Here is a 25,378-nt window from a genome sequence, read left to right as displayed (position 1 = left end):
AATTCACCTTTAATCAGCCGCATTAGCGTCCCGATGAAGTCGCTGACACCGCTGAGCAGCTGGTGCTGCTGCAATATTTACAAACTGTATTACATCAGCCTAGCCCGAACCATACTGCACTGAACAGGCTGCTGCCCCATACAGTGCAGCAAAATCTCATAATTCACGGGCTTGATTCCTGTCACAGCCACGAGTTACGAATGGTATCTGGCCTTCAGGACGGGCTGTGAAGAGGAGGCCCCTTGCAGCGGTCTCCTGCGGCCGGCAGGACAAGGATCTCATGACACTGAAAAAGAGCAAGGGATCGCCCTCGCGGCCTGGCCAGCATCCACCCTCCCCGCAGCAGGGTCTCGCATCCAAAGCCGCGTGCGCGCTACCATGCACGGCATCCGCTGACTGCGCTGTCGAACTGTCAGCGCAGCCCCGAGGGATGGATTTATGCCGCTCGCCGTGGTGCGCGATACGGGAGCGCTTGGCATCCCCAGGGCTGCCGGGTGCTCCAGCCCCGGTGCGAGACGGCCGCTGCCCCGGGGAACCGGCGGTCTCCGCAGGCACCGGGGAGGACGGGGGGGCTCGCGACCTGGCAGCGCTGGGGTGCTGTGCACGGGCCAGCGCTCCACGCAGAGACGCGTTTCCTCCACTCCAGCCAGGCTTCCCCAAAACCCCCTGTGCCCAGCTAACGTCCCCCCCGAATCGCAGGGCTTGCTCCCACCCGGCTCCTTCCCCCCCGGTTCGCACCATCCGAGCGCGAGCACCTGGCGCCGGGCCACGCGCTGTCATTTCACCCCGAACCGCTCGCCGCGTGGGCTGCAGAGGCGAGTCGGGTTTGCGGCGTCATGACTTACTTGGGCTGCCGAGCAAATTTACAGGTTTAATCTGCCGCCGCTCCGGGCACGCCCGTCAGCACGCCTCCACGCCCGCCGAGCCACTGAGGTGTTTTTCTCCATCCAATCAGGCCAGCAAGTCCCCCGGGAGCCCTGCAAGCAGACGCAAGCCGTCACTTCTTACTCCAACGAAGGTAAGCGGTGACCCAGGGGATAACGATTTTTCAGGGCAGGGCTTCAGACAGCTCCTGCTCGAGGATTTTCCGGTAATAAAATAGGCTGAGACCACCCAAAAGAGGGGAAAAAGTCACGCTGACGATTTCTTATCTCGGGCAGGAAGGATTAAAACCCTAGACCAGCTCTCAGGCTCCTCATCCCGAGCACGTGGGATAGCAATAGCTGGGAACGGCTCCCGCGGTTTCGCTCCCGGAGGACCGGGTGTCGCCGGCTGGCAGAGCGCTCCCGGCGCGCCCCGGGCCTCCCTCCAGCTCCCGCCCGGCAGAGCCCTGGCAGCCCCACGGCGGCACTCAGCTGCCGCGGGAGGTGTGTCGCCGCCGGGGCAGCTGGGCTGACCGGCACACCTAACGCAGAGCTCCGGGGCCCCCAGCAAGCTCACACCTTCCTCCCCGCCAAAGCTCCCCGGGTCCCCGCGGGGAGCCCGCGCTCAGCCGCGGCCGAGCTCGAGGAGCAGCCGGCGAGGGCGATGCCTGGGAGGGCGCTGCCCCAGCCTACGTGGCGGAGGAGCGCGGCGTGGGCACGCTGTCCTGGGGCGCATCGCTGCCGCGCGCCTCATCCGTCCTTGCGACGCTAACGGCGAACCGACAAGTCGGGGATGAGCGCAGCGTCGCTGCTGCTAGGGTGGGTGGCACGCACGGCTTCCCGGGAGCCCGTGCCGCCCATGGGACAGCCGGAAGGCTGGCGGCCGGGGCCACCGGCACCCCTGTCCTCCCGCTGCGGGTGCATGGAGGTGCTCCCGGAGCACCCGCCCTCCCACCATCTCCCTGACCGCCACGACAGAGCATAGACGTAACCAAAAAGACCAGCAAAAATCATGCTCTCACCGGTGCTGGTGGAAGGGGGCAAGGGCTGGAAAAAAAAAAAAAAACACTGGCAAAAGTTCAGTTCAAGAGCTGATCCCTTTCACGAGGATCTACCATGCAAGGTGCCTTCCCTGCACTGCAGCACTTTGCTGGGGCAGCACCAGCCCAGCTCTTCCACAGAGCGCTCATGGGACTCATCCAGCCACCGAGAACAGGAAAATAGCAATCGTTTCCACGCTAGGTCTAAATAATATCTTTACATCTTACGACAGAACCATCTTCCGTTTCGTCTCCTCTATGGGGGCCGTAGAAGTGCTCACATTCAGAGGCTTGCCGCTTCTTCACAAAGTGGCTCTTGATTAGGAACAGTAAAAAAGTGTTATAAAAACATCAGCAACCATTTCATACCATTAGTTTTTAAAGCAGACAGATGTATCACTTAGAAAAATGTCTACGGGCTTACTTTTTAGCTTGCTAGAAAAAAAATGCATTCCTCACTTAAATATGTTTTTTGAAAATGAAGAATTTTAATTTATGGGGAAAAAAATAGAGAAAGTGGAAGTCAGCAAGAAACCCCACAAAAATCCAAAGACAAAAATAACCTTGAGAAATGAAAAAAGGCATGTTGAGAACAAAAATTTTGAGAAAATCATACAATTTGCACAAAGACGTGCCTTCAAGAAACAACCGCCTTTTGCCTCAGAACTAATTGACGCGCTATACCAACCAGCTCTAATCCTGACACCCAGATATTTCCAAGCATCCCAGAATTGGAGTCAAGCTCCAGGATTTAGAGGGGTTTTACGGTTTGTATAGTTTTTCTCACCTTCTGCTTTTGGGGTTTAAATGACACTGCGCTTTTCTGCATAATCACAAGAGATACAAAACATTTTTTTTTAAAGTTAAATTGTAAGAAATAGATATTCTTTGATGAAAGTGCAGAATCTTACCTAATTAACTGGTTCCAAGAGCTGGGTTTCATGGAAAACCCCAAATGTCACGAGACTCTTGATGAAACTGTGAGAGCTAACAAGTGCAATTAGATGGCAGTCCCAGGACGCATGAACATCTTGACCTTTAGTCTCCAACTTTAGTCTCTAACTTCTCACTGTCTGATCCAAAATGAGGAGCCCACAAGTGTACAGAAGTTCTCCAGAGAAACCTTGAGGTTTAGATATCTTCTAAAATACTTGCCAAAAAATGCGGTCTCTTTCAAAAAGTTCTAGAAATGTTTGCAAGACATCTAACTTTTTTCCCTTCTAATTCCCTCTCCCTTTCAGAATGAAACTTTAAATAAAAGACCCCCAAATTCTCTTCTGAGGTTCTTCGAGCATCACGACATGAACAGTGCGGGTTTCTCAGCACCCAGCTCCTGCCCTCAGATGGCTCTGACAAGGCTCTGCCAGTTCGACACAATAGCCTGTGCGGATATTTTAATATCACAAGTCAAACCTCTTTCATAGCTTTGCATCTTCTTCTATTTTATTCCTGAGGAAAATCAGTGAAAGAAATTATCTTTTTACCTTATCTCCATCGAGAAATTTTTAATATGGTTAAAAAAAAAACCTCATTAAACTGCAGCATAATCCTCCCTGAGGACCTCTGCTTTATTTATGGACCGGCCTGGTACCATCACCAGTGCCAGAGGTACCTCCTGCTTTGCCAAAGTTGAGAGTGAGTTTTGGTGCCGTTTCGGAGAGGGCCGTCAGCAGACGGGTTTGCCACGTGCCAGGAAATCCTGGACCCAGCAGGAAACGAGCCCGGGGCAGCTGCCGTTTGCGCCTCCCGCGTGCCCGGCCAGCGCCCCGAGCAAGCGGGGCTCTTCCCCACGAGCACACGCGACTCGGGCTCAGCAGACTGACCCCTTGCACTGATCTCCCTCTGCGTTTGCATCCGCTTGCTGCGTAGTTTCCCCTTTCTTACCGGGTTTCTCGCTGTTTCTCGCAGGAACTCAGGTGACAGTGGAGATACACCCCAGAGACACCACCCCCCAGCTGCTCAAGAAGCTCTCCTTCGGGAAAGGTACGGCCCGCTTTACGCGCTGCTGCTTCGCGCCGAGCAGGCGTGCCACGGCAGGGCACGTGGCGGCCGCCGCGGTGACGGAGAGATGGTACAGGGCTGGGGAGGGAAGAAAACCGCTTTCCAACGGAAAAGCTAGCGCTGCAGCACGAGTCCAGGGCGCGTTTGGGCATTAGCACGAGCGCAGGTCACGGGGCCCCGCGCTGAGAGGGTCCCGCGTCCGGACACAGCTGGCGCCTTGCTCGAAGCGTCGGGGACTGCGGTGGCCGGAGCATCACAGCTGTTTCCGACGTCTCCGCGGGAGTCGGCGGGACGCCACGCTACGTCTCCTGCGCTTGCGCTCCCAGGGAAACAAGTTTAGGAGGGGAGCCTAAAAACAGCGAAAGGGCAAGAATAAAGTTCAGTTCCCAGCCTTAACCCTGCTGTACCCGCGACCACCAGCGTGGCAACCACATTTCAGCCTCAGAACAGGCCCCTCTTGGGAGGGGTAAAGCCAGGTCCGCCATCATCCGTCATTCCAGTGCCATCGCTCCTCCATGCTATTGAGTCCCCACGTCTTGGGGGCTACTACTGCGGGCAGAGCTTTCCCGCAGCGGCTAAACCGTTACCGACAGGAACAAGAAGGTTTCTAAAGCAGAATACAGCGTGGGCCAGGCCCATAGACGTAGCGTCTTTCCAGCAGAAAGGACCAAGGACAGGCCGAGGGGAAAGGGGGAAGCGTTCGTCCCTTTGTGGGAGTAGCAATGGCAAGAAGGCTCTGGGAGCTTGAGGGCTGCAGCCAGGCCAGGGCGTCACGCTGCTCGCGAGAGGCCCCTGGAGCCAGGGTACGGGCTGCCCCAGCAGCGCAGCGATGTAACCGACTGTGCCGCCGTCGTTGCAGGTCTGCGGAAGCCCAGCCTGAGGGGCCGGGACAACAAAGGTGAGGCTGCTTTACCCCAGCACGCTCCTCCACGCAAACCCACGCGCCCAGGCTTGGGGGAGCTGCTCCCAGCAGGGGAGAGACTCCCTTCTCCCCTCCCTGTCCTCTTGCAGCTCTGGAGAAGCTGCCAGCAGCCGAGGTCAGACGCTGCCTGTCCTGCCTGGAGGTGGCCGCATGCCCGCTCTCCCGCTGGGCAGGCGCGGCTCTACCTGCCAGTGCCTGGACCTTGAGACGCAGCTGGTGGGGACAGCAAAGCCCTTCTGTTTCTGGGGTGGGAGGGTCTCTTCCAGCGGCCCTGGGATTACCCGGGTGGTGACAGTCTGGAGGCTGCAATGTCCCTCAAAAACCCCTCCAGCTGGTCCAGGGCTCTCTGCAAAGTTATCATCTAACTGCGTCAGGCATGAGCTGGAGCTCAGCTCCCTCCGCAGCGCACACACTCAGTTCTTCCATGCCACGGGCAGTTTGGCTGGGTGGTGAGCAGGGTTTGGCGTTCCCAGCCCTCGGGCTAGAACCGGAGATGTCTGACTGCTTGGGAATGTGGCATCTGCAAGGGCCACGGGACCGCGCGGAGGGGAAGCAGGGCACGGTGGTGATCCGGGAGGCTTTCTACCCTCTCTGCCCACTCTCCCCAACGTGATTAACTGCATGTCCAAGTGCAAGCAAACGGGCAGAGAAAAGCCCGAATTCCAACTTCTTCCACCCAAGCTCGTTCACCAAAATCACTTATTTTTGTCTGTTCTTTCCCTCTTGCTAACAACTGCTTGCCTCACGCTGCCTTCTCCACTGTGCCAGGTTTCCAGAAGACTGAAGCCCCACGGCCGCCGAGTGGAAAAGACCTGCACGGTAACTATCGGCTGTGTCACAGCTCAGTGCCACCGGCACAGCTGGGCACAACGTGGGGCAGCCCCACATGGGGAAGCCCATCAGTCCTAGAAGCAGAACTTGCTCTGCTCCAGACCTAAACCAAAGTGCATTGACAAGTGATTTAATTTCTGTGATGACAAGTGAGTTCAGCTTCCCTATCCTGTTTGTCTGGGTGGCAAAAGGGGATGGTTTGGGGAACGTCACGCCTCCTTTAGATGCTCTCCAGGCTCTCCGTATCTGAGGAAGGCTACTCTGTAAATGGGCATGTTGCACATTTTCTAACTGCCAAGGTAATAGCATAAGACTAGGTGAGTTATGGAGGACCCTGCATCTGCAGGGAGCCTTTGCAGCTATAACCTGACAAAGACTAAAACTGATAACCAATTTTAAAAAACCAACCAGTTCCCAAAAGGCAAAAAGTAATTTTCAGAGCTGTATAGAATAGGAACCTTTAAACGTGTAAATCTGCTTTCTCTCTCCTTAGGTCAGCGTAATAGCCCTTTTCAGTGAAAGCCGAGATAAACAAACAGCCTGTTAAAGAAACAGATGCTGCGTGCTCACACCCAGATTTTGGCAGACGGGCACCCACCCAGCGCAGGGAAGGACCGCGGGTGCTGGTCACCTGCGTCCCAACTGGCAGGCTCCTCCATCACCAGGACACGGGGAGGCCGCACGGCGCTTGTGCGAGCCAAACTCGCAGAGCTCCGCTCCCCTAATCCCTCCCTGGGGCAGAGGTTTCCGAGAAGAGCGAGGCTCGTATTAGCAAGCTATATTTGCAGTTCAGGCACAGACTTTCACGGTGAAGGGAAAAGGCACTAGGAGATGGCCAGCTCCCCAGTGGGCTGGAGGCAGCTGATGGCAAAGTGGCCACAGCCCAGTTTTGGGGAGATGGAGAAGGAATAGGATGAATAGATCTCAGAAGCACCACCAGGTTTTCAGCTAAGAGAGGCTCTCGCTGCCTCTCACGCATCCGGATCCCACCGGCACGAGGCAGCCGGGCAGCAGAGGGACGTCCCACCTGCCCAGCAAGGGTCATATCCACACCAGCACACAACAAGCCAAAGTCTCTGTGCCCCGCACAGAGCCCGAGGCGCCTCCCTTCTCCCTGCCAGCCATCGCTAACCCAACAGCAGCTCTGCAAGCGCCATTCATCCACCTCTTCTAGCACTTCGGAGTCGCACAAAAACATTTTCATTTGATGATCTCTTCTAAATCCTTGTTTCCTGAGAAATAACAATCCTACAGAGATACCTTGAAAAACGTCCTTAGTCCTAAATGGCTTTGACAGCACATAGCAGGGGGAGCGAGCGCTGTAGAGCTCGATTCTTGCTAGCTCAGAAGAAACGGGAGCGCTGAGCACCGAGTGCAGGCCAGGGCAGATGTCCCTCTGACCCGTCTGTGCACCGAGCTGCAGCTGGAACGCTCTGGTAGCTCAGTGACCGGTGAGAAGAACACGAGCTCATTTGGAAAACGTCACATAAATAAGCTAGTGGATGAATTAGGATAACTTATTACACCTCCATCCACACAGAGTAGTCTAGAGCCTAGGGAGATGCACACAGCAGCAAACACATGAATTTCAACACAACTGCTCCCCATGCAATGTTACTCACATGCCTCAATTTGTGCAGAATCATGGCCCTTTACTGGGCAAAACAGTCATCTTTTTCAGCGAGACTAACTGAAGAAACCCAGTTCTTTGCTGGATTTGAAAAAGGTCCGTGTTTTAGCTAAGGTATCCGCAGCACAGATGCTCCCTGATACTTCTGCATTGTATCTTGCTCACCTACACGTAATATTCTGGGATTTCCTATGCTATTGTGCAGTGCTGAAGACGCAGAGGCGCCTCCTGCTCAAGCTGTGCCCAGATTGTACCAGCTAGGCAGGATGAACCCTGCTCTCCATGCAGCTGGCAAGGAAATCCTATGGGTGCCCCTCTGTCCCCTGCTTCCTAAGCACCTGCTGGTGGACAACGCCTCTGGGGGTCGGACAGGAGGCGGGAAGCCCTGCTGTGTCCCCTTGTAGTGTCCAGCCAGGAAAAATTTCCCCTGAGACAATAACAACTTGTTTCTTCACAGCATATCCATGGGACAAATCCTCTTTGAAATCCCTGCCAGTAGACCTGCAGCAATTTGAGAAGCTGGATGCCTACGCATTAAAAGTAAGTCATGCTTTCGCCTCTGTCCTCCTCCCAGCGCTCACTCCACTGTGGCCATTCCTTCAAACCCACCTACAAGCGCTAACATCAGCTCAGTCTGAGCTACTGGGCAAGTGCCTCCAAGCCCACGGTGAAAACACATTTCTGTGCATACATCGGCAAGAGAGATCCCACTCCCAGAGGAAAACTACGACCCAAAATATTTCTTGCTTGAAGTGTGGAATTAGAGCTTTGCATTTCTATTATTAGCGAAGCTCAAGTTAAAGCAGTGTGCTGGGGGGGGGGGGTCCTCCTAACTACCTGCAGCGTTGGCAGAATAAGGGAGGAGGAAGGAAGGTAGATCCACCACACCGTTTCTTCACTACAGTCCTGCAATGCTTTCTCCTTACAACCAGGTAAACGTCAAGAACAGCGTAGAGGAACTCGTTACAGCCCTGCTTAAACAAGCCCGGACTGACCTGGAGAAAGTCCGAGCCATCTGGATGTGGATATGCCACCATATAGGTAGGTTAAGGTCCTGGATGGACAGAGCCTCTGTAGACAATGGCATTGCTGTCACTCTCATTACACTGCAATTGCAGTTTACTATGCATCTTGTGGGTAGGTTCACACAAGGACGTGCAGTGGGTGAAAGGAAGGCTTGTATACATGTATATATTTATCCAGAAATAGATTCAGAGGTTATTTACCATCACCATTTCCATACTCCCTCTCCTAGCACTTCCAGGTCCTACAAGGTTTGGCTGTACATGATTTCTTTCCGTGTGATAAGCCTGTGACTCCTGCTCGATTTATTCAGTGGTGCTACCGTATAATTTACTAGCATCTAAGCAGCTGGAGCATAAAACCAGGCTGCCAAGCACCAAAGGCTTGGCTGTCATATTCAGAGCCACCCAACACCACCAGAAGTTTCATTGCCACCACTGTCCTGAATCCACGCTCGCCCCGTACAGCTGTTCCCCGAGCAGCCCGCATCCTGCCGCCTTTGCCCTGGGAGGGATTTTGCTGCTGTAGCCCCGGTACGAGGTGCCTCGTCTCTCAGGCATCACTGGGCTACCCACCCAGCTCAGTGTCACCACAGCTACTTCTGCAGCTTCTCCATTGCTCCCCCTCTTTGGGCAGCAGACAAGCCCTTGCAAGGAGCAGTTGTGACTGCCCAGCCCTGTGCTCAGCATAGCTAGTCCTGGGCAAAGTCCCTTTCGCCTTTGACACCTGTCTCTTGGCCCTTTCCACTGCCAGCTTTGCCCCTGTGCTTTGAGGCTACACCTCATGCTCCATCTTCGACTTGGTATCTGACTGTGTTAATGCCCCTGGTGCGCACATCAGCCCGCGTCGCAGCAGCGCATCAGGGAGGCCAGCTTTCGTGTCACACGCCGTCACTTGCTCGACTGCCGTCCCTGCCTGTCTCCGCACTCCTTCCCCACCTTCATGGGAATCACAGTCAGCCAGTGTCCCCTTCCTCCCAACTCCACCTCAAACGCCGGCATTTCTCAAGTAACCAGCACGTGCAGAGGACAGAGAGGAGGCGGCGGAAGGGAAAGCCTCTCCGACCCGGCACACCGTAGGGAGGAAACGCCTGCTTGGGCCAGGCCTCCCTGGGGGACCGGACTTGCAGATTGATTGCATTTTGCATAACACACGCAAGAATATTTTTTCCCCATTAACTCCTAGGGGGAGAGGAAGAAGCACAGCTATTCCTCCCCTCGCCTCTTCCACGTTCCCTCAATCCTTGCCCCAACTGCCCCAGCCCCTTTCCCATGCCCTTGCTCCACGCCCTACCCCGGCCTCCTGCCTCTTCGCCCGTCACTCTCTTCAGGCAGCTTTCGCAGGGCACAGGCGGCAGGGCAGGCACCTAACCTCGTCCTGCACGACGTCTCGGATCAAAGAATTAGCGTCCTGGTTTTAATCTCACTCGCATCCCTGGCAGCTCCACGCACAAGCGGGCAGGGATGGAAGTGGCAGATATTTTCCTAGCTTCGGGGCACAGACAGAAGCCGGACACGGCAGCCTTTCTCAACACAAGCCAATTTACAGCACATGTAACAATAAGCGATGCTCGAATCACTCAAATTACGATAAATACCCCAAGAGATGGGCAGCACGGGGTCTGCTGAGCTGATGGCAGGTCTGGTGCAGTGCAGTTCACTAACTAAACGGGTCAGATGTCAGAAAGCAGAAGAGCGATTTTCGGAAGCGTTGGCCTAATCTCACTCCCACTGAGATCAGTAGGAGCTTTGCCAGCAACTGCACCGTTAGCATAGTTAGGTCAGTCCCAAACAGCCTCAGTCCTGCCCTTAAATTTGCACACTGCTGATTTTACTGCATTTCACGAAACCGAGAATTTGACTCATCCCAGCACTATGCTCCACTTGGCTGCTGATCGTTCAGACTGCCTGTACATGAACTCATTTCTGCCCATGGCTGTCTGGTCAACAACAACAAAAAAAAAAAAAAAAAGGTGGGAGATAGAATAGTCCTCAGTGACCAGAGTGTCATCCTCAATATGGGAGACATCTCCTGAGAAAAGGGGACACTGACCAGCTCAGGCATAAAACAAATGGTAGAGTCTTGCCTTTGGGCTAAGACCCTCCCATTTTAGCGCTGGGGTTAGATGGCCTATACTGTCTTGAGATTCAGTCTCCAGGATCTGAGGTTCCTCAGAGAACCCCCTAGATTTGCACTCATAGCCCGGGTCCACCTGGGACACCTGGCCTGATTTGAACTGACCAGGAACCCACCCACCTTACACGACTCTCAGGGTGCCCCTGGTCCCTGGCAAGTACGTTTTGATCTTCTCACAATATTTTTTTTGCACCTTTGAATTCCTATTCTCCCTCCTTCCTCCATAGGTTGACCCCTATTTACATGCACAGGAAACACATACAGTGCTAGGAATTTAAATCTGCTTAAAGAAACAAAATGTGCCTTAAAGAGCACTGAAATTATAAACTCCATCCTAGCTCGGACCTCATTTAAAGTGAGATAGCTGCCTCCTGGGTAGCTTCTCCCATCTCATTCAGCTCCTTGCCTGCCTGTGATTCACAACTACCTGCATGCAGCAGGAGCACCGAAAGAAACACACACGTTTTCAGTTATCTTTTACGCCAGCTAGCATTAAAAAAAAAAAAAAAAAAAAAAAAAAGAGCCAGGACTGCAACCAGCCAGCTCTCCCTACCCCTCAAAGTGTTCTGCAGCTTTGCCAGCGACCCAGGGAAAGCTGCGGGCCTAGAGCCTGCGTCTCCCCCGAGCCAGCCCCGCGGCACCTCTTAGCTGAGCCTCTTGGATGAGAGACAAGCAGTTGCAGCATTTCATCAAAGCGTAAATACAGCGTGCTGCCGGCTTCTTTCCTCTTCGACAGCACTAAAGGAAGGGTGAATCAGCTGACGCAGCATTCCTTCGAGCTCTGTCAGAAAAATATGCTCGTATTTTAAGAAAGAGGTTATGGACATGACCAAGGTTGCTAAGTACTGAATTAACCTTCCCAGACCAGTTTCTCAGGCTCTGTTTGAAGGAACCCTGCTGTGCTGCTTTTCTGCATTCATTCAATAAATTAAGATTTGCTCCCCTACCAAGCACTAATGCCCTGCCGATCCTGAAATATGACTCGCCTACAACAAATCATTTCAGGTATTTGCCAACAAAAGACTTTCCAGGTATTTTTAATATAAATTGCTTGTAAAGAATGCAAAAGGCTTGATGGTTTCCTTTGACAATAACGTGAGTCAGATTCCTTCAAATGCAGAGGCCTGTATTTTAACGAGATACCTCCAGATCACAATTTCCCCTGCCTGGAGGGGCAGGGGAAGGCCCGCGAGGAGGCCCGTTCTCTCTAAAAAGGTGCAGATGACCTCCCACTTGGATTTGGCTGCAGAAGCCAAGCCCAGTCTTGGAACGAAAGGTGACTGGAAGACGCATACAGGTGATGCGAGATAGAGATATTGTCCCCTCTCCCCCCACCGAGAGTCCACAAGGGAAACATCCTTGGGTAGGAGCTACTGCAGCTCCTTTCTCACTGTTTGCGCTCGCAGAGATGAAAAACAATCCAAGCGTTGCTTCTGCTGCCCATCGATCCTGTTGCCTCGGGCTTTTGGATGAACTTTAGTCTGTGTTCCTTCCTGCAGAATACGACGTAGTGGGCTACCATAACAAAAACCAGCTGTCGTGCAAACCCATAGATGTGCTTCAGACGGGGAAGAGCATTTGTGAGGGATACGCTGGGCTCTTTGAGCAAATGTGCAGGTAAATTAAGCTCAGAAACATTCAATGCCAGGGAGAGTTAACATTCATTGCTGTCTCTGTGCCTATTCTGTCTGCCTTCGCATCGACTAATGTGACTTTAAGCAGGACTTGAAACTTCAGCTTTCAAACCATGCTGTGGAACAACAGCAAGTCCTACAAAGGTCAATTTTGCTTCCTCCTCCCCCCCCCGCTACTCCCCCCTCCCCAGCATAATTTGCTTTGTGCCATCTGCTGAGCTTCGCGTTGCATTAACATAATGGCAGATGAAAACACAGAGATAATTTGGTTAGAAGAGGCTAGGTTTTCCCTTTGAGTATCTGCATGTGAAGGTTAAAAGCATGGCAAGACTCAAACAACAAGGAACGTTGTCTGCAACACGCCGCCACGGAAGAGGTGGGCAACGCCGCAGAGGGAGCTTTCCCACATCTTCTGCAAATGCCCTCTCCCCCCGGCGCAGAGCTGCCCCAGCGATACTGCCTCGCGCTTACCTCACTGTTTCCAGCAGTCGGTCTCTTCACAGTTGAGGCCAATATTGTAATTCCCATTTTATAGATGCATCAGAGTTTAATGACTAAAATCCATTCTCCTGCCTACAAAAACTTTTGACTTCACTGGGGATTAGTTGCATAAATGAGCAGAATTTGCCCCATAAAGGAAAGAGAGTAAGGCTTAATAACTACAAGTCCATTTCACATAAGAGGCAGCTCGTTCCTTGGCAGAGAGCACAGATGCCTTTCATATGAATGTAGCGCAAATTGCTTCTCCCTCACATTTCTCCAGCCCCGCTAGAGAAACGAGATAGCTGTTGTGTAAGGCAAACCAAGCGTCACAGCGGGGAACGGCATCTCACTGCTCACAGCTGTACGCAATAGGTTGGCTTAGCAGAGCAGCAAAGACTGGCAATGAAGGGGCCTGTTAAGTTTGGGACCAGCCTTACATAGGAGGGTTGTCTGAAAGGAGAAAAATGGATCTGACGGCTCAGACACACAAAATCGGAAGGGGCCTCCAACTAACCAAAATTAATTCTGTACTTTCCTAAGAGCATGCGCTTGCAAGGTGGCTCTCGCAGACCATCACTCCTTTCCCTGCTCAGCAGACCACATTGCATTTGCAAGTTACCTTTGGAAAAGAACACACACACCCCCCAGTTATTAAGTGGCATGTTTCAGTAATGACTGGCTTTCCACACCATCCAAAAAGACTTAAATAAACAAAATTTACAGGGAAAAGGCTACATATATATCTTTAAAAATATTTTCCCAGCTGTTAATGGGGTAAACACTTCCAACCAACACCGTATCTCATGATATCTCATCTTGCTTTCTCAAGAGCAAAATAAAGAAATAGGATGATCAAGTATGAATTTATAAACGCATCTTAGGAAACAGCAACCAGAAAAAGTGGGGGAAATTTGCACCTGTTCATTAAAGAGCATATGCTTAGCTCATGTATAAAAAGTGATCTTTCCAAGTATACCTTTTACTGTTTAAAAACTTTGCTCATTTACTCTCCTTAATTCCTCAGTTCCAGGTTGATTATTCATTTTGTCATTCAGAAAACCTCCCAGCCATCCAGCGTATTATTTTTGCCAAAAAAAAAGACCCTAAATGTTTATCCCATAGACTCGTCTACCGGAAAAACTATAACCGCAGACATCTCTTTCTTGTGAGAGGACCTCTGCATTATTTCTTCTTGCACACTGTTCAAGTCCTATGCTGAGTCTAAGCATAAAGGCAGGAGGCAAAGAGCAGCCTTCCTATTTAAAGGCTTATGAGGAAAAAGGGACTTTTAATTTGCCCTTTTTTTTTTTTTCCCCTAGCTCCTGTTGAGGCAAGTTTAACAAACAGCCTAATTTGCCAATCACCAGGAGCTCCCCAAAGGTCCTGCTGAAGTCAGTGGTTGACACTGATTGAGTCCTAATTGTCTCAGTGCCAGCACAGGGTCCCTGTTGTAAACAGGATGCTGTCACCTCTGGCCACTGCTTTGGCAGCCAAGTTTCTTCTGATTAGCTCAGAGTCCTGTCATAGAGGAAAGGTGGGCATTTATAATGGGAAGTTAGTCACAAAACATCAGTTTCCAAACATCAGCCATAACAGAAATGAACGTAAACAGATTTTGGACCACTATTTTAGGAGCGTTTGTCAAAAACTGTCTTCTCAGCCGACAAGCAAACTCCGGGAGGTAGCCTGGCCGAGCGAATCGGGGAGAGTTAATGCATTAATTCAACTTAGGGCAAACCTAGCAGAGACGCAGGGAGAAACTCACTCACCAGAGTGAGCAGCGAAGGCAAAACAATCATTTGCACTTCAGGGGTTTCAGCACAACCTTTAGGAGCAGAACTGGCTGCAGTTCCTACGGTGGGTCTGACCTCCGAGCAGCTCCTCATTTAGAATTAGTCTGCAAATAATCCAGGTTTCACCTCTTCTTGCTTTTCACCTTTTGTGTAGGGAGTAACTGCCTCTTTCCTCTCAGGCACAGGAGTGTACAAGTATCTACCACAAGTATAAGCCATTCTGTCTCCCTCTGGAGAAGCCAGAGTTGCTGCTTCTCTAGATGAAATCAAAGTCAAACCTGAAGTCAAAGGGAAGAAGGTGCTGCTGAATTTTAAAGTGACACTTGCAAGAGGAGCCAGATTATTTCCTACTTTTCTTAAAACAGAAGAGCAACTTAGCTTTTAACCATCTTGGTGCACTAAGCAGATGTTTCCAGCTGTTTCTTAAATCAGTTTTTCTAGTCCACCATGTACCTAGGTCATCTTTTATCATCACACTACCCACTTTAAGCATTTCTGTAGATCTTCTCAGTCCTCCCTCTGTGTGGCTAATTTATCTGTATAAAAAATCGTTTAAACAACAGACACGACTACTCACTCTTCTCATCAATATCGGATTGCTCTTACAAGGATGCTTTTAGGCTGGTTTTTGTTTAACTGCTATTAAACAGCTCTAACCTTGCTCTTGGGAACTTCGAGCACATCCAAGCACAAACCACCTACCTAACTTCCACTTCAAGTGGGAGCAGAGCGAACAAAGGGCAGAACTTGGCCCTTAATGTTCTGTTTGAATGCGCCAGCGACGAGAATGTCTGGAGGCGCCTGGAAGGATTAGATGCCAATCCCCATGGAATTAGTGGGAATTTGGTGCTTAGCTCCCACTGGGCCTCCTTCAAACTCCTCAGATCAAATCTTCCTTAAAGCTCCTGGGCCAGTTCCTAATCTCAGTTACGTCGTGTAAATCCAAGCTCTCACCAGTCACGTCAGTGGAGTTGCTCCAGATTTACTGCCCAGCTCCATATTAAAATTTGGCTCCCGAGCGGCTGGGGGCTGGCAAAGACTTGGTGGCTGACCTGCGATACCAGGTTTCTCATGGGATTCCTTCCCGTCTTGCCACATTCATTCTGAATTCCTCCTGTGACAGGCTGTGCCTCGCTCTCCCTGCGCAAGCGTCGATGCCACGCTACGCTAGAGCGCTGGCTTGCGCCTTTCCTACTGCAGACCGCTTCGGTCCTGCGCTAGCTGTCTTCGGCAGGAACGCTGCGCTGCCGTGCCTCCCCTCCCCGTGCACCTCTGCCTTCTCCCTGCAGGCCGCCCAGTTTGAGCCCCAGCTGAGGCCCAGTCAGCTCTTTGCAGTTGTGATCCTGCTCTTGAGTCTCTTTCGCAGAGAAGACGTATCAAATAACAAAATAACACAAGGACTTCCAGGCCTGAGTTTAGTATGGCTGTATGTAAAGCTGATGAGACCACCTGCTCTTTAAACCAGCATCTTCTTCACGGAAAGAGAGGTATTCCCTACAAACACCACCACACTGCCAGTTCCTAGCCAGCGCCTCAGTTATCATCCCTAGCCAAGCATCTGTCCATCATTTCATAGCACGCTACTTATCTTTCCCATACATATCACTTTTCTTTGCACCAAGTTAAACCCACATTTTGCAGATAAACTTGCTCTTGAAGTATGCACAGTCTTATTACTTAAGATAGCTGTTCCATTTAACATACTTTTCAATGAAGCAGAAAAAAAATCAGTACCATCCTACACAAAACAATCCTTTAAGTGAAGCAAGTTTAGACCAATGCTGAAATAAGATGCCAACGTTAGAATCCGTTGCTCTCAGCCGCAGAGAGCTTATTAACATATTGCTTGTTTAAATCCTATTTACATATCAACAGGCATTCATTATAGAAAATAATGAGACTTTCTTTAATCATCTGTGCTCCGAGAAAACACAAGTTCACTCTTTAAGGAAACTAAACCAGCATCTACAATCCAGTGAGGTCTCAGATCTTAGTCACTGGTGCCAAACATCTGGGCCTGCTGTTTCAGAGAACACAAGCATGCACAAACACACTTTCATTTTATAATTACACGGGCTAATTGTGGACAGCGTTGCAGGGACTCCACTGAATGACAAGACAGAGAGCAATTTAGCACATGTTGTCATCTTCCTCCAGAAATGTTGAACTGAGGCCTGGTGCGTCAGGCAAAAGAGAGGGAAGAATGAAAACAGGGAAGAGAAAGGCCCCTTCCTCCAGTGGGACACTCTGCCCGAGTGCCTCTGCAAAGACTGCGAGGGGAAGAAAAGGTGGCCCCTGTACAACATCAGGGCAACATCAAGCGCCTTGGGCATCATCGCCTTGGGTTCCTGTCACCTGCCCACCCCGCATGAAGCCGTTCACTCCCACAGCCCAGAAAGCCGCAGTCTCTGCTTGATGCCACTAGTCAAAGGGGAGGACTTGCCCGTCTACAGAAGGCTGAGGAGATTATGCCATGCTGAAGGGAGAGCCACCGGCTTGTCACAGATGCAGCGTGCCCAGAGTTTTACACCCTAGACAGCCAGCAAAAAGACAGTGCAGATGTGCCGATATACTGCTATGGGAAGGTGGTTAGAGGAACACTGCACAAAGTGCAGAGACTGCCGTATCAAGAAGAATAGCTGACAGGAAGGTTTCCACAAATTAGAACATGGAATAACCTAGATATCTGGGACAATAGTGTTAGTAGTTTGTCGCCAGGGTCAAGAGTTCTAGTTTTCAAGAAGAATTGCGCTTGCATACTTAGACATTTAAACCCCCTAACTGCCATGAAACTCAGCTACAAAGAGGCACGTAAAGAGCTTATGGCCCTGGTCCCAGTTGACTACAGGATTCAAGTTCTGCAGAAGTACCAATTTTGCTCCTCATGTCCTTCCGCAGAAGTGCAGCAAATGGCTTAAAATAAAAGCCTCCAGCTACATCTTACTGTTTCCTCTTAGCATTGCAGGAATCCAGTGCATGAAGTTATCGGGATACTCCAAGGGGTACGGGTACAAGATGGGGCAGACCTTTACAGGGGACTCTGACCACGCCTGGAACGCTGTCTACCTTGATGGAAGGTGGCATTTACTCGACAGCACCTGGGGAAGCGGTTCTGTCGATGATTCTTTCACCAAGTTCACCTTCAGGTAAAGGACCAACCTCTATGCTAATACATAAACCTACCACAAACAAAGGCAGAAGGAAAGATGATGGGTGAAGACAAGAGGCACAAAACGGTGCCAAATTTCAGGCCCCACAGCAAGACCCAAAGCCCTGAGCAAGGTATCTGGGCTGCCTACAGAGGGGATGGAGGGCGTTTCTGTAGAAAGGCAATGACCTTCAGCAGGAAGCAACGTAACCGCTAGAAGCAGACACGCTTGTTTCGTGTATCACAGCTTCAGCAGAGCTAGGCACTTTATGCAAGACTGCATGGTATTTGATTCACAGCTTAAAGCTGCCTAAGAGGTTGCCGCACACTTAAACAACAAGCCAAGCCTTTTTCCAGGAGCCCATGGTGGCAAGGGGCAGCACAGGCACCCTGGTTTTATCCAGAAGCTCAGCTTTTGTCCTGGATATGGAAGACTAAAGCTCAGGTTCTTCCTCTGCCTGGAGGATTTCAAACCCACAGATTCTCAGGAGACCAAAACACTCCAGCTTCCTCCTGTTGAAACCACTACCACTTAGTGGCAGCAGAACTAGCTATTTATAGTTACTCCATTTCCTTCAATCTCTTCCTTCTTGTTCCAGGTACAATGAGTTTTATTTTCTGACCCACCCGGCTCTTTTCATTAACAACCACTTCCCGGACAACAGTAACTGGCAGCTTCTTAAACCAGCTCTGGTGCTGAAAGATTTCGAGAACAACGTGCTGCACAACAGTAACTTTTACACGCTGGGCCTGCTGGCTGCACACCCGGGGACGGGGGTCATCCAAACAGGTAACAGCCTGCGGAGGGCAAGCGGCAGAGGACGAGTGCTCTGGGCAGCCCCGCACTCGCCACGCGCCGTCGCTTTAGCGCGTTACAAGCAGAGCGTCCCCTAGGCTCTTGGGGCAGAGGAGGGTCAAGGGGTTGGTTCGGTTGGTTGGTTTTAAGCTGCAAGAAAATTGTTATAGCACTTTCTTATGCAGCGACTCAGCTCCTTAAGTCCAGCAGCTCCTATCAAACCTACTCAGGTAACACCGCTGACCTGTAGGGCACACACTCAAAATCACCTTTCTCATATTTTAGCAGAGGCACTAGATGATTGTTTTTATGAATGCTAAGAGCATATTTCACGTCTGTGCGCTGCAGGGTTCTTGCACCTCTCTGAAGCTTCTTGGAGCGACTACTGGACTAGAAATCGGGTCTAATCAGGTCCTGAGCACCCAGGCTGATGGTACTTTCAGCTACACTGTACACAGCCTTTCATATAGGACCACAGTTCTGTTTCATTTTATTTCAAACTAGGATAAACACACATCTCCAAAACAAAAGCCACTCTCTACCCTGCACTTTTTGAAGGATGCTCATTTAAGCTGTAACCAGTTTACTGTGAGGGAAGTGGCAATTCGTTGGGACACATTAGTCTTCCAGGACAGGGCATACCCAAAAATGCACTAAGGGAAACTCCTATGCGTTTTCTTTTTCTCTTGTATTTCATAGTAAATGGAAAAGCAGCTATATCGGTGGATTGCCGTTCTTCCATGTTATTTACATTTAAGCTGAAGGGAATACAGGAGCATGGTTTAATGACTTTGAGAAAACACGGAATGACGCTGGAAGTCTATCCCCAGAAGACAGGCAGTCACAAGCTGCAGATCTTTGCCAAGTCCTCCAAAGCCTCAGAAGATGTCTACAACTGCGTGTTAGAATACATCCTAGAGTGCAAGTCTGTGGACAAGAGCACGCGTTTCCCAAAGGACCTCCACCAGCCTGTTGGACCAAGCTGGTTCTCAGAGCGGCAAGGATTCCTGAGGCCGTCACACCCTGACCCCATCATTCACACCAACGATGGCCGGTGTTCTGTCACCTTCACCCTGGGCAAAGACATAAGTGTCTTAACCTCACTGCACTCCGATAACAGCAGCCTCACAGAGGACATGAGAAGGCGGCACATCATGCAAATCCATCGTGGGAACCAAATTGAGCTCAAGATCCATCTCCCCCACGCAGGGAACTTTGTTCTGAAAATCTATGCCAAGAAGAAGTCAGATCCTGGCAATTATGACTACATCTTCAACTACCTCATCTCCTGCCTGAACACTGAAGTTAAGTGGCCAGCTTTCCCTCAGAGTTACAGCAAGTGGGCGGAAGACTACGAAATACTGGAGCCGCTCTCCGGCTTGCTGCCAGCGAATCGCAACGTGCAGTTTAAACTCAAACTGCACGGGATAGCAAAGGTGCTCGTTCAAGCTGACAACACTTATCCTCTCACCCGGAGCAGAGATGGCTACTGGGAGGGAACCTGCAACACTTCTGGGTGCACGGAGGTGTTTGTTATGGTGCACGAGAACGCCAACCACAGTTTCTACTCACACGTTCTGAAATACGAAGTTGAGACCCAGTAATGCTCTCCCTTGTTTTTTCACTCACCTGCATGAACCAACATGCCTAAAAGCAGTATGGCTTTATGAGATTGTTAGCTGTCTCCATCAAATTTGTTCATTCAACAAATGCAGAACAATAATTGCATGGTCTTTGCGAGACCAAAGGCTCAAAGAAGTTCAAACAAGTATAAAATCCTAACCGTTATGGAAGGAGCAGCAGTAGAAGAAATTAAACCCCACCCGTTTTCATAATACTGTCCTAACAAATGTTTGCCTGCCTGTAGGTCGTTAATTATCAGCAGTGATTGCTGGTTTCCAAATTATGGACCATAAGAAAAGTCTTATTATGGCTACTCCAAGAGGAATCCAGCTAGTTACACAGCAGAATGAAGAAAGCACCCTATATTTTTAAGCAGTGATGTAGGACATGAGGAATTTAAGGATATTTAAATCATATTTCTTTTTATCTTTAGTCTAGTTGCAAAATACATCCTAGAAGAGAGAAGTGTTAGGAAGAAGATACACAATGCAAAGTTTTCTTGTGCACTTCATTGTCTTACAAATTTAAGTGATATTGCAAAATGACTTTTTACACTGAATCTTAAATCCAATAAACAAAATTTTTACCTTTTTATATTAGTGTATTTGAATTGTAAACACTTTTCCTGCAATATTAATACTATGATCATATCTCAAGCATAGAGCTGTTTCCAAAACTAAAACCACAGCAAAATGGAGAATAAAGTTCTCAAAAGTCACTCCCTATTCCAATTCGTCTGTGCAAGGCTGGAATTAATGAACATAAGGGGTTACGTGGAATAGCAGGCTGAGTGACATCATTATCATGGAGAAAGTTTTATTTGGTGCCCTAGCCTTGGAAAAACGTACACGCATAAGGCAGAGGTGGTCTTCTGGTGAACCTCACCTGCGTTACAAGTGGTAAGATCAAGCAACATTTTCATGAGAGATTCAGATGTCCGTAACTGTTAGCGTGACCCAAGGGATATTATGTTTGAACTTGAATTTAAAATAAATCTGTTATGCTTTTGCATTCTATTTCATTGATCAAATGATACGAACTCCTCGTCACAAAGTTGCTGTGCTTTCCACACAAAATACATGCATGCTTTCTATACCTCTGCTCCCCGCATGACTGGGCGGTAAAGGTTATATACGTGATAGTGCAGGGCTGCCCCTCGCCTCCAGCGGGTTCACCACCTCTGGTGCCTCCCAGGTTGTTCCCTCCACCCCAGAACGCAGACTCGAGCTCTGATTGTGAGGAAGTTTGTAAGTGCGCAGGGAGCCTGGAGCTGTATTCAAGTAGCAGAGCTCTCAAAAAAGATGCAGGCTACTGGAGACACAGGCTCTAAATATAAATAGTATTATTTAACAAAGCTTATTCCAGAATGCCAGGCGAATAGCAACGCTTTATGGGCTTGAGGGTTTTTTCCTTCATACTTAGAGACGAGGAGGCTCCACACATGACATAAAAGCAGGTTTTAAGTCCTCCCCAAACAGCTAAGTGTCTTTGTCCTCAAAAACTGGCAGCAGCTCCCTGCAGGAACACTAACAAGCCTTGTAGCCCAGCGGGCATCCATTCCCTGGACAACGACACATACTGAACAGCACAGATGCAGATACCAGAAAAAACTCTGGGGTGTTTTGATTGCCTAGGACCTTGAAGGTGAAAGCAAGCCTTCTCTGTAAGCACAGACAGCCCTCATTTATTTTGGTCTACAGCAGAATTATTTTTTCTGTAGGTCCCATTTTCAGATCAAGGAGGACACAGATTCAGCACAGCTTTGTTTACAGGCCAAGCCGATCCAGCCACATACTTCACGTCGTACAAGGGGGAGGGATAAGGAGGCACCCCAGGGAGGGGGTTTGAGAACTAAAGGAAAGTATTTCCACATAACAGGGTCAAGGATACCAATCACCCAATCAGATATGTCACATCCACTTACGTGTATGCAGAGGTGACTAGATGAACTGCCATCTCTCCAGCTCTCCTTTAGACTGAATCTGTCTCCACCTCCAACGTTCGATGCTTGTTCGGCCAGGTTCAGAGCTGCGACTACAGTGACAGGCAACTACGACAGCCAGCTCTGCGGGGCTAGCACACAGCCTCAGCCCTCCTAAGACCCTCACCGTCCCGCGTGTGCAGATGCCTGGGCTCCCTTCCGGTGGGCAACCGTGGTGAAGCCTCTCCACCCAGCCACGCGGGTATAAATACAGCCCACGCTCCTCTACCTCAAAAACTTCCTTTCAAAAGAACTCTGTGCACTCTATTTCTGTCTCAAGATGGCAAAACAACAAAAATTTATCCCATGGGAGCAGGAAGAACAGTTCATATGCTATTGCCCTCCACTTAGTAAAATCTCAGGGAATATTCCCTCCTCCCCATACACGACACTACAAAACTCAGATACCTGTAACAACGCACATGGATACAAGCCCACATACCCATTTAACCCCTCAAAGTGAAGGGGGACCCAACGCGCTGTCACATCACACCCACAGAAGAGCATCTGCCTCTCACTAAAGGCAGGCGAAGTCTGCAATAGCTTTCCACTTTTGAGACACCCAGCTGGTGCGCGCAGAAGCGCTGCACACAGATTTCCAGGTTTTTGCTTCAAACGGAAAGCCAACATCTGGCTCAACCCTACAAGGGTGTAAGAAATCCTTTGGTGTTATTGAAAGGATGAGTTCAAAGACACAAAAAACCCTCTCCAGCTTCATTAATTGTAAAGCTGCCAGGACCAAGCGATTATTCCAAGGGATGCCTGACACTGCAAAGGCAGAGGAGAACGCCTGAGAAACCCTGCAGCCCCAGATAAAAGCACCTCAGAAGTCTGTACGTGCTGTGACAACTCCCTCAGGGATAAACAAGTCTTTCTCCTCCCCCTCATAAAAAATGCACATTCTTCAGTGCAGCTGAGACTAACACCAGGAGAGCATCGCTGGAACCGACTCCTCAGTTATCTCCAGACTATCGGCCCTCCCGTTTCAGCCACAGTTCTCCTTTGGCACACACCGGGACCCAACAGCTTTTGTAATCCCTACACCGCAGATAGGAGCAGTCATCGAGCGCTATGAATTCAGAGCACTTGGTGTGTTTTGAAAATGTCCCCTTTCTCAATAAAGGTAAACTGAACATCTCTATCTCTGGCAAATGTCCCTCAGCACTTCCACCTACCCACTAGTTAACTGCCTCACCAGTGGCACAGAGACAAGTGTATCTGATGGATACTAACAGTATTTCCATGCCAGCTATAAGAAAGGCATGTACTCAGAAATGAGCACTGCAGTGAGACCAGGTAGCTGTTTAACTCCTTGTACTGGCTGCTAAACCTCTGTCCTCCTCCCCTGCTGTCTGTGCACAGGAACTCCAGGAACACACCAGGCTCCATGGCACTGCACATCCGCAAACGGAGGAGGCAGGAAAGACAGAGCATGTGCACTGCTGCTGGTGCTTCCAAGACATCTTGGCCGTGCTTGGTGACCTGTTAATGAGTGGGGGAAAAAACACCAGTTTTTTTAATATTCTCTGGTCCTTTCAAGATGCTTTCCAGACATTCTCTAGTGTTGCCCAACAGCCCATGTAACCAGACAGTATTTAAAAGACCTTCTCAGATTCCTTCCATCAGTGTGCAGGCCACTTCTGAGGTGGGTATGGTCTCTGGCACATTTCTGCTTGTCAGGGATCCCATAACCTTCCAATCCTCTTCCTGGGAATATATAAGCAAGCATTGTTAGGCCAGCTTAAAAAAAAATAGCTTTTAGCCACATCTGCTTCCCAGGAACTCTGTCTCACTATCTCCCCCTCAGAGCCAAAGACTTTCAGCCTCCTCCACACTGGGCTTACCACAAACTATACTGTAACCTTCTGTTTTAAGTCACGCATCCGCTCAGTCCCATAGCTTACCTTCTGCTCAGCCGAATTCTGTACAGAATTCACTACCCAAGGCAATGGCCTATGTTTCTAACTCTTACTGAATGAATGCAACTGCCCCTTCCACCATGCCTGAAAGCAGGCTGTATAACACACCCACCTGCTCAAGCCAAGCCAGTGATTATCTACAGCAAAAGACCTTCCTCGTGACAGCCAGTAATGTCTGTCTTCGCAACGTTACCAACAGCTTCCCAGGTTGATCTTCTCCCCTGCTAGAAATCAGCAGTTCTTCAGGACACAATGGTTTGCTCTCCCCCACAAAGCAAAATGATCTCCCCCCTTTCTGAATCATCTATCATGTAAGGAAATGCAACAAAAATGACACCAGGGAGCAGAGAGTTCTTCATCAAGAATACTGGGGGAAGGGGAGATCTGCAGATTCACATGGGAAGGCAGAACAGCATTTTGTTCAGTTTTTGTCAAAACACCTCGTGACCAGCAAGTCCTTACTTCAGCACTGGATATTTAAGGTGGATGTTCCAAAAACACTTACTGGTGGGCAGCTCTGAACAGAAGCTGAGGCCAATGCTGACTATTTGCAAAATCCATGACCACAGTTTATCCCCAGCTGTGGGCAGCTAAATGCCTCCTTACAAAAAGCGCACAATGAGAATCTAGAATGTATTTGAAAGTCTTATCCTTGTTCAGAGAACTCCAGAAGAAACCTAAAGTGAAAGGATTTGTTGATGCAGAGGCCAGGACTCAGGAGTCCCCCACATTTCATAACTCCAGAATGCAGAACTGCTTGACGAAGTGCAGTCCTGCTTGTGGCATGATACAGAGGCTGCAGTTTGCAGACAGGTATCACCACCTTTGCTGAACAGAGCAGAGCAGCCCAATCTAATGGCTGCTTTTTGCATGCCTATCTTGCTTTTGAATTCCTGCTTCTCATCAGCATTAAGCTGCTCTAGGGCAAGGTGAAGGTGAGGGAAAAGAACAGGAAATTAAAACTCAGACACAGACAAGGAATGTCTGTGCCTGAATTTGCCTGTACAGAGGTTGCAAGGCACAGCCATAGCAAGAGCTTCAAAATCCCACTTGGAGAAAGGCAAATCCATTGGAAATCTGTTCAGTTCACTCACTACCAACTTGCTTTTGTTCAGAAAGGGCTGGATATATACCCCAAAACAGGCCACAAAACATACATTAAGACAGCGCTTCAACTCCACAGGACAGCGTCTGAGACGCTGCCCAGTTTCAAACCAGGCTGATACCAGCTTATGCAGTAGTTGTAATTACAGCTGGCGTACAGATGACTCTCACTTGTGCGCAGTTCCCCACCCATCCAATTTCATTTTCAATTCCAGTTACTCCTCTTTTACAAGAGCTGTGACCACAATCAGAATTCAGCCATTCATCCCTCAGGCATTTTGCAGTACTTCACGCAATGGGCAAGCAAGAGGAAGAAGCTGGAGACTGTACAAACAGTAAATGGCAGAAGTCGCAAAATGAACCAGGAAATACTAAGAAATTCTACTACAGGAAAAAACGAACTGGGAAAAACACAGCTGGCTTAAAGGAAGAGGAATTGTATACTTTGTCT

At 49.8% G+C, this 25,378-nt stretch overlaps 1 protein-coding gene and 1 long non-coding RNA gene across 3 annotated transcripts in view; one reads left to right on the top strand and one right to left on the bottom strand.

Annotated features, from left to right (window-relative positions):
• Nucleotides 1–20,517, top strand: part of KY (kyphoscoliosis peptidase) — a 36,652-nt gene extending 16,135 nt beyond the window's left edge. The window contains exons 5-14 of the mRNA XM_026100532.2: nucleotides 956–1,018; nucleotides 3,812–3,886; nucleotides 4,764–4,802; nucleotides 5,595–5,645; nucleotides 7,745–7,827; nucleotides 8,220–8,328; nucleotides 11,946–12,063; nucleotides 17,314–17,502; nucleotides 18,104–18,294; nucleotides 19,000–20,517. Of these exons, the coding sequence (XP_025956317.2) occupies nucleotides 956–1,018; nucleotides 3,812–3,886; nucleotides 4,764–4,802; nucleotides 5,595–5,645; nucleotides 7,745–7,827; nucleotides 8,220–8,328; nucleotides 11,946–12,063; nucleotides 17,314–17,502; nucleotides 18,104–18,294; nucleotides 19,000–19,904 (1,823 nt within the window). The 3' untranslated portion in view covers nucleotides 19,905–20,517. The remainder of the gene's footprint in view (nucleotides 1–955; nucleotides 1,019–3,811; nucleotides 3,887–4,763; nucleotides 4,803–5,594; nucleotides 5,646–7,744; nucleotides 7,828–8,219; nucleotides 8,329–11,945; nucleotides 12,064–17,313; nucleotides 17,503–18,103; nucleotides 18,295–18,999) is intronic.
• LOC135329191 (uncharacterized) lies at nucleotides 803–22,784 on the bottom strand. 2 transcript variants are annotated; one of them, XR_010390544.1, is made up of 4 exons: nucleotides 21,848–22,784; nucleotides 2,815–4,253; nucleotides 2,125–2,218; nucleotides 803–977 (listed from the first exon to the last, which is right to left on the bottom strand). It is a non-coding gene; the product is annotated as an uncharacterized LOC135329191 (long non-coding RNA). The 2 variants fall into 2 exon arrangements; XR_010390543.1 differs by lacking the exon at nucleotides 21,848–22,784 and adding an exon at nucleotides 12,552–12,928.
• Between the last annotated feature and the right edge of the window lie 2,594 nt (nucleotides 22,785–25,378).

This window comes from Dromaius novaehollandiae, chromosome 9 (assembly GCF_036370855.1).
Source record: "Dromaius novaehollandiae isolate bDroNov1 chromosome 9, bDroNov1.hap1, whole genome shotgun sequence".
Lineage (NCBI taxonomy): Eukaryota > Metazoa > Chordata > Aves > Casuariiformes > Dromaiidae > Dromaius > Dromaius novaehollandiae.
The sequence above is the reverse complement of the archived record's forward strand: the minus strand, read 5'-3'. Positions and strand labels throughout refer to the sequence as shown.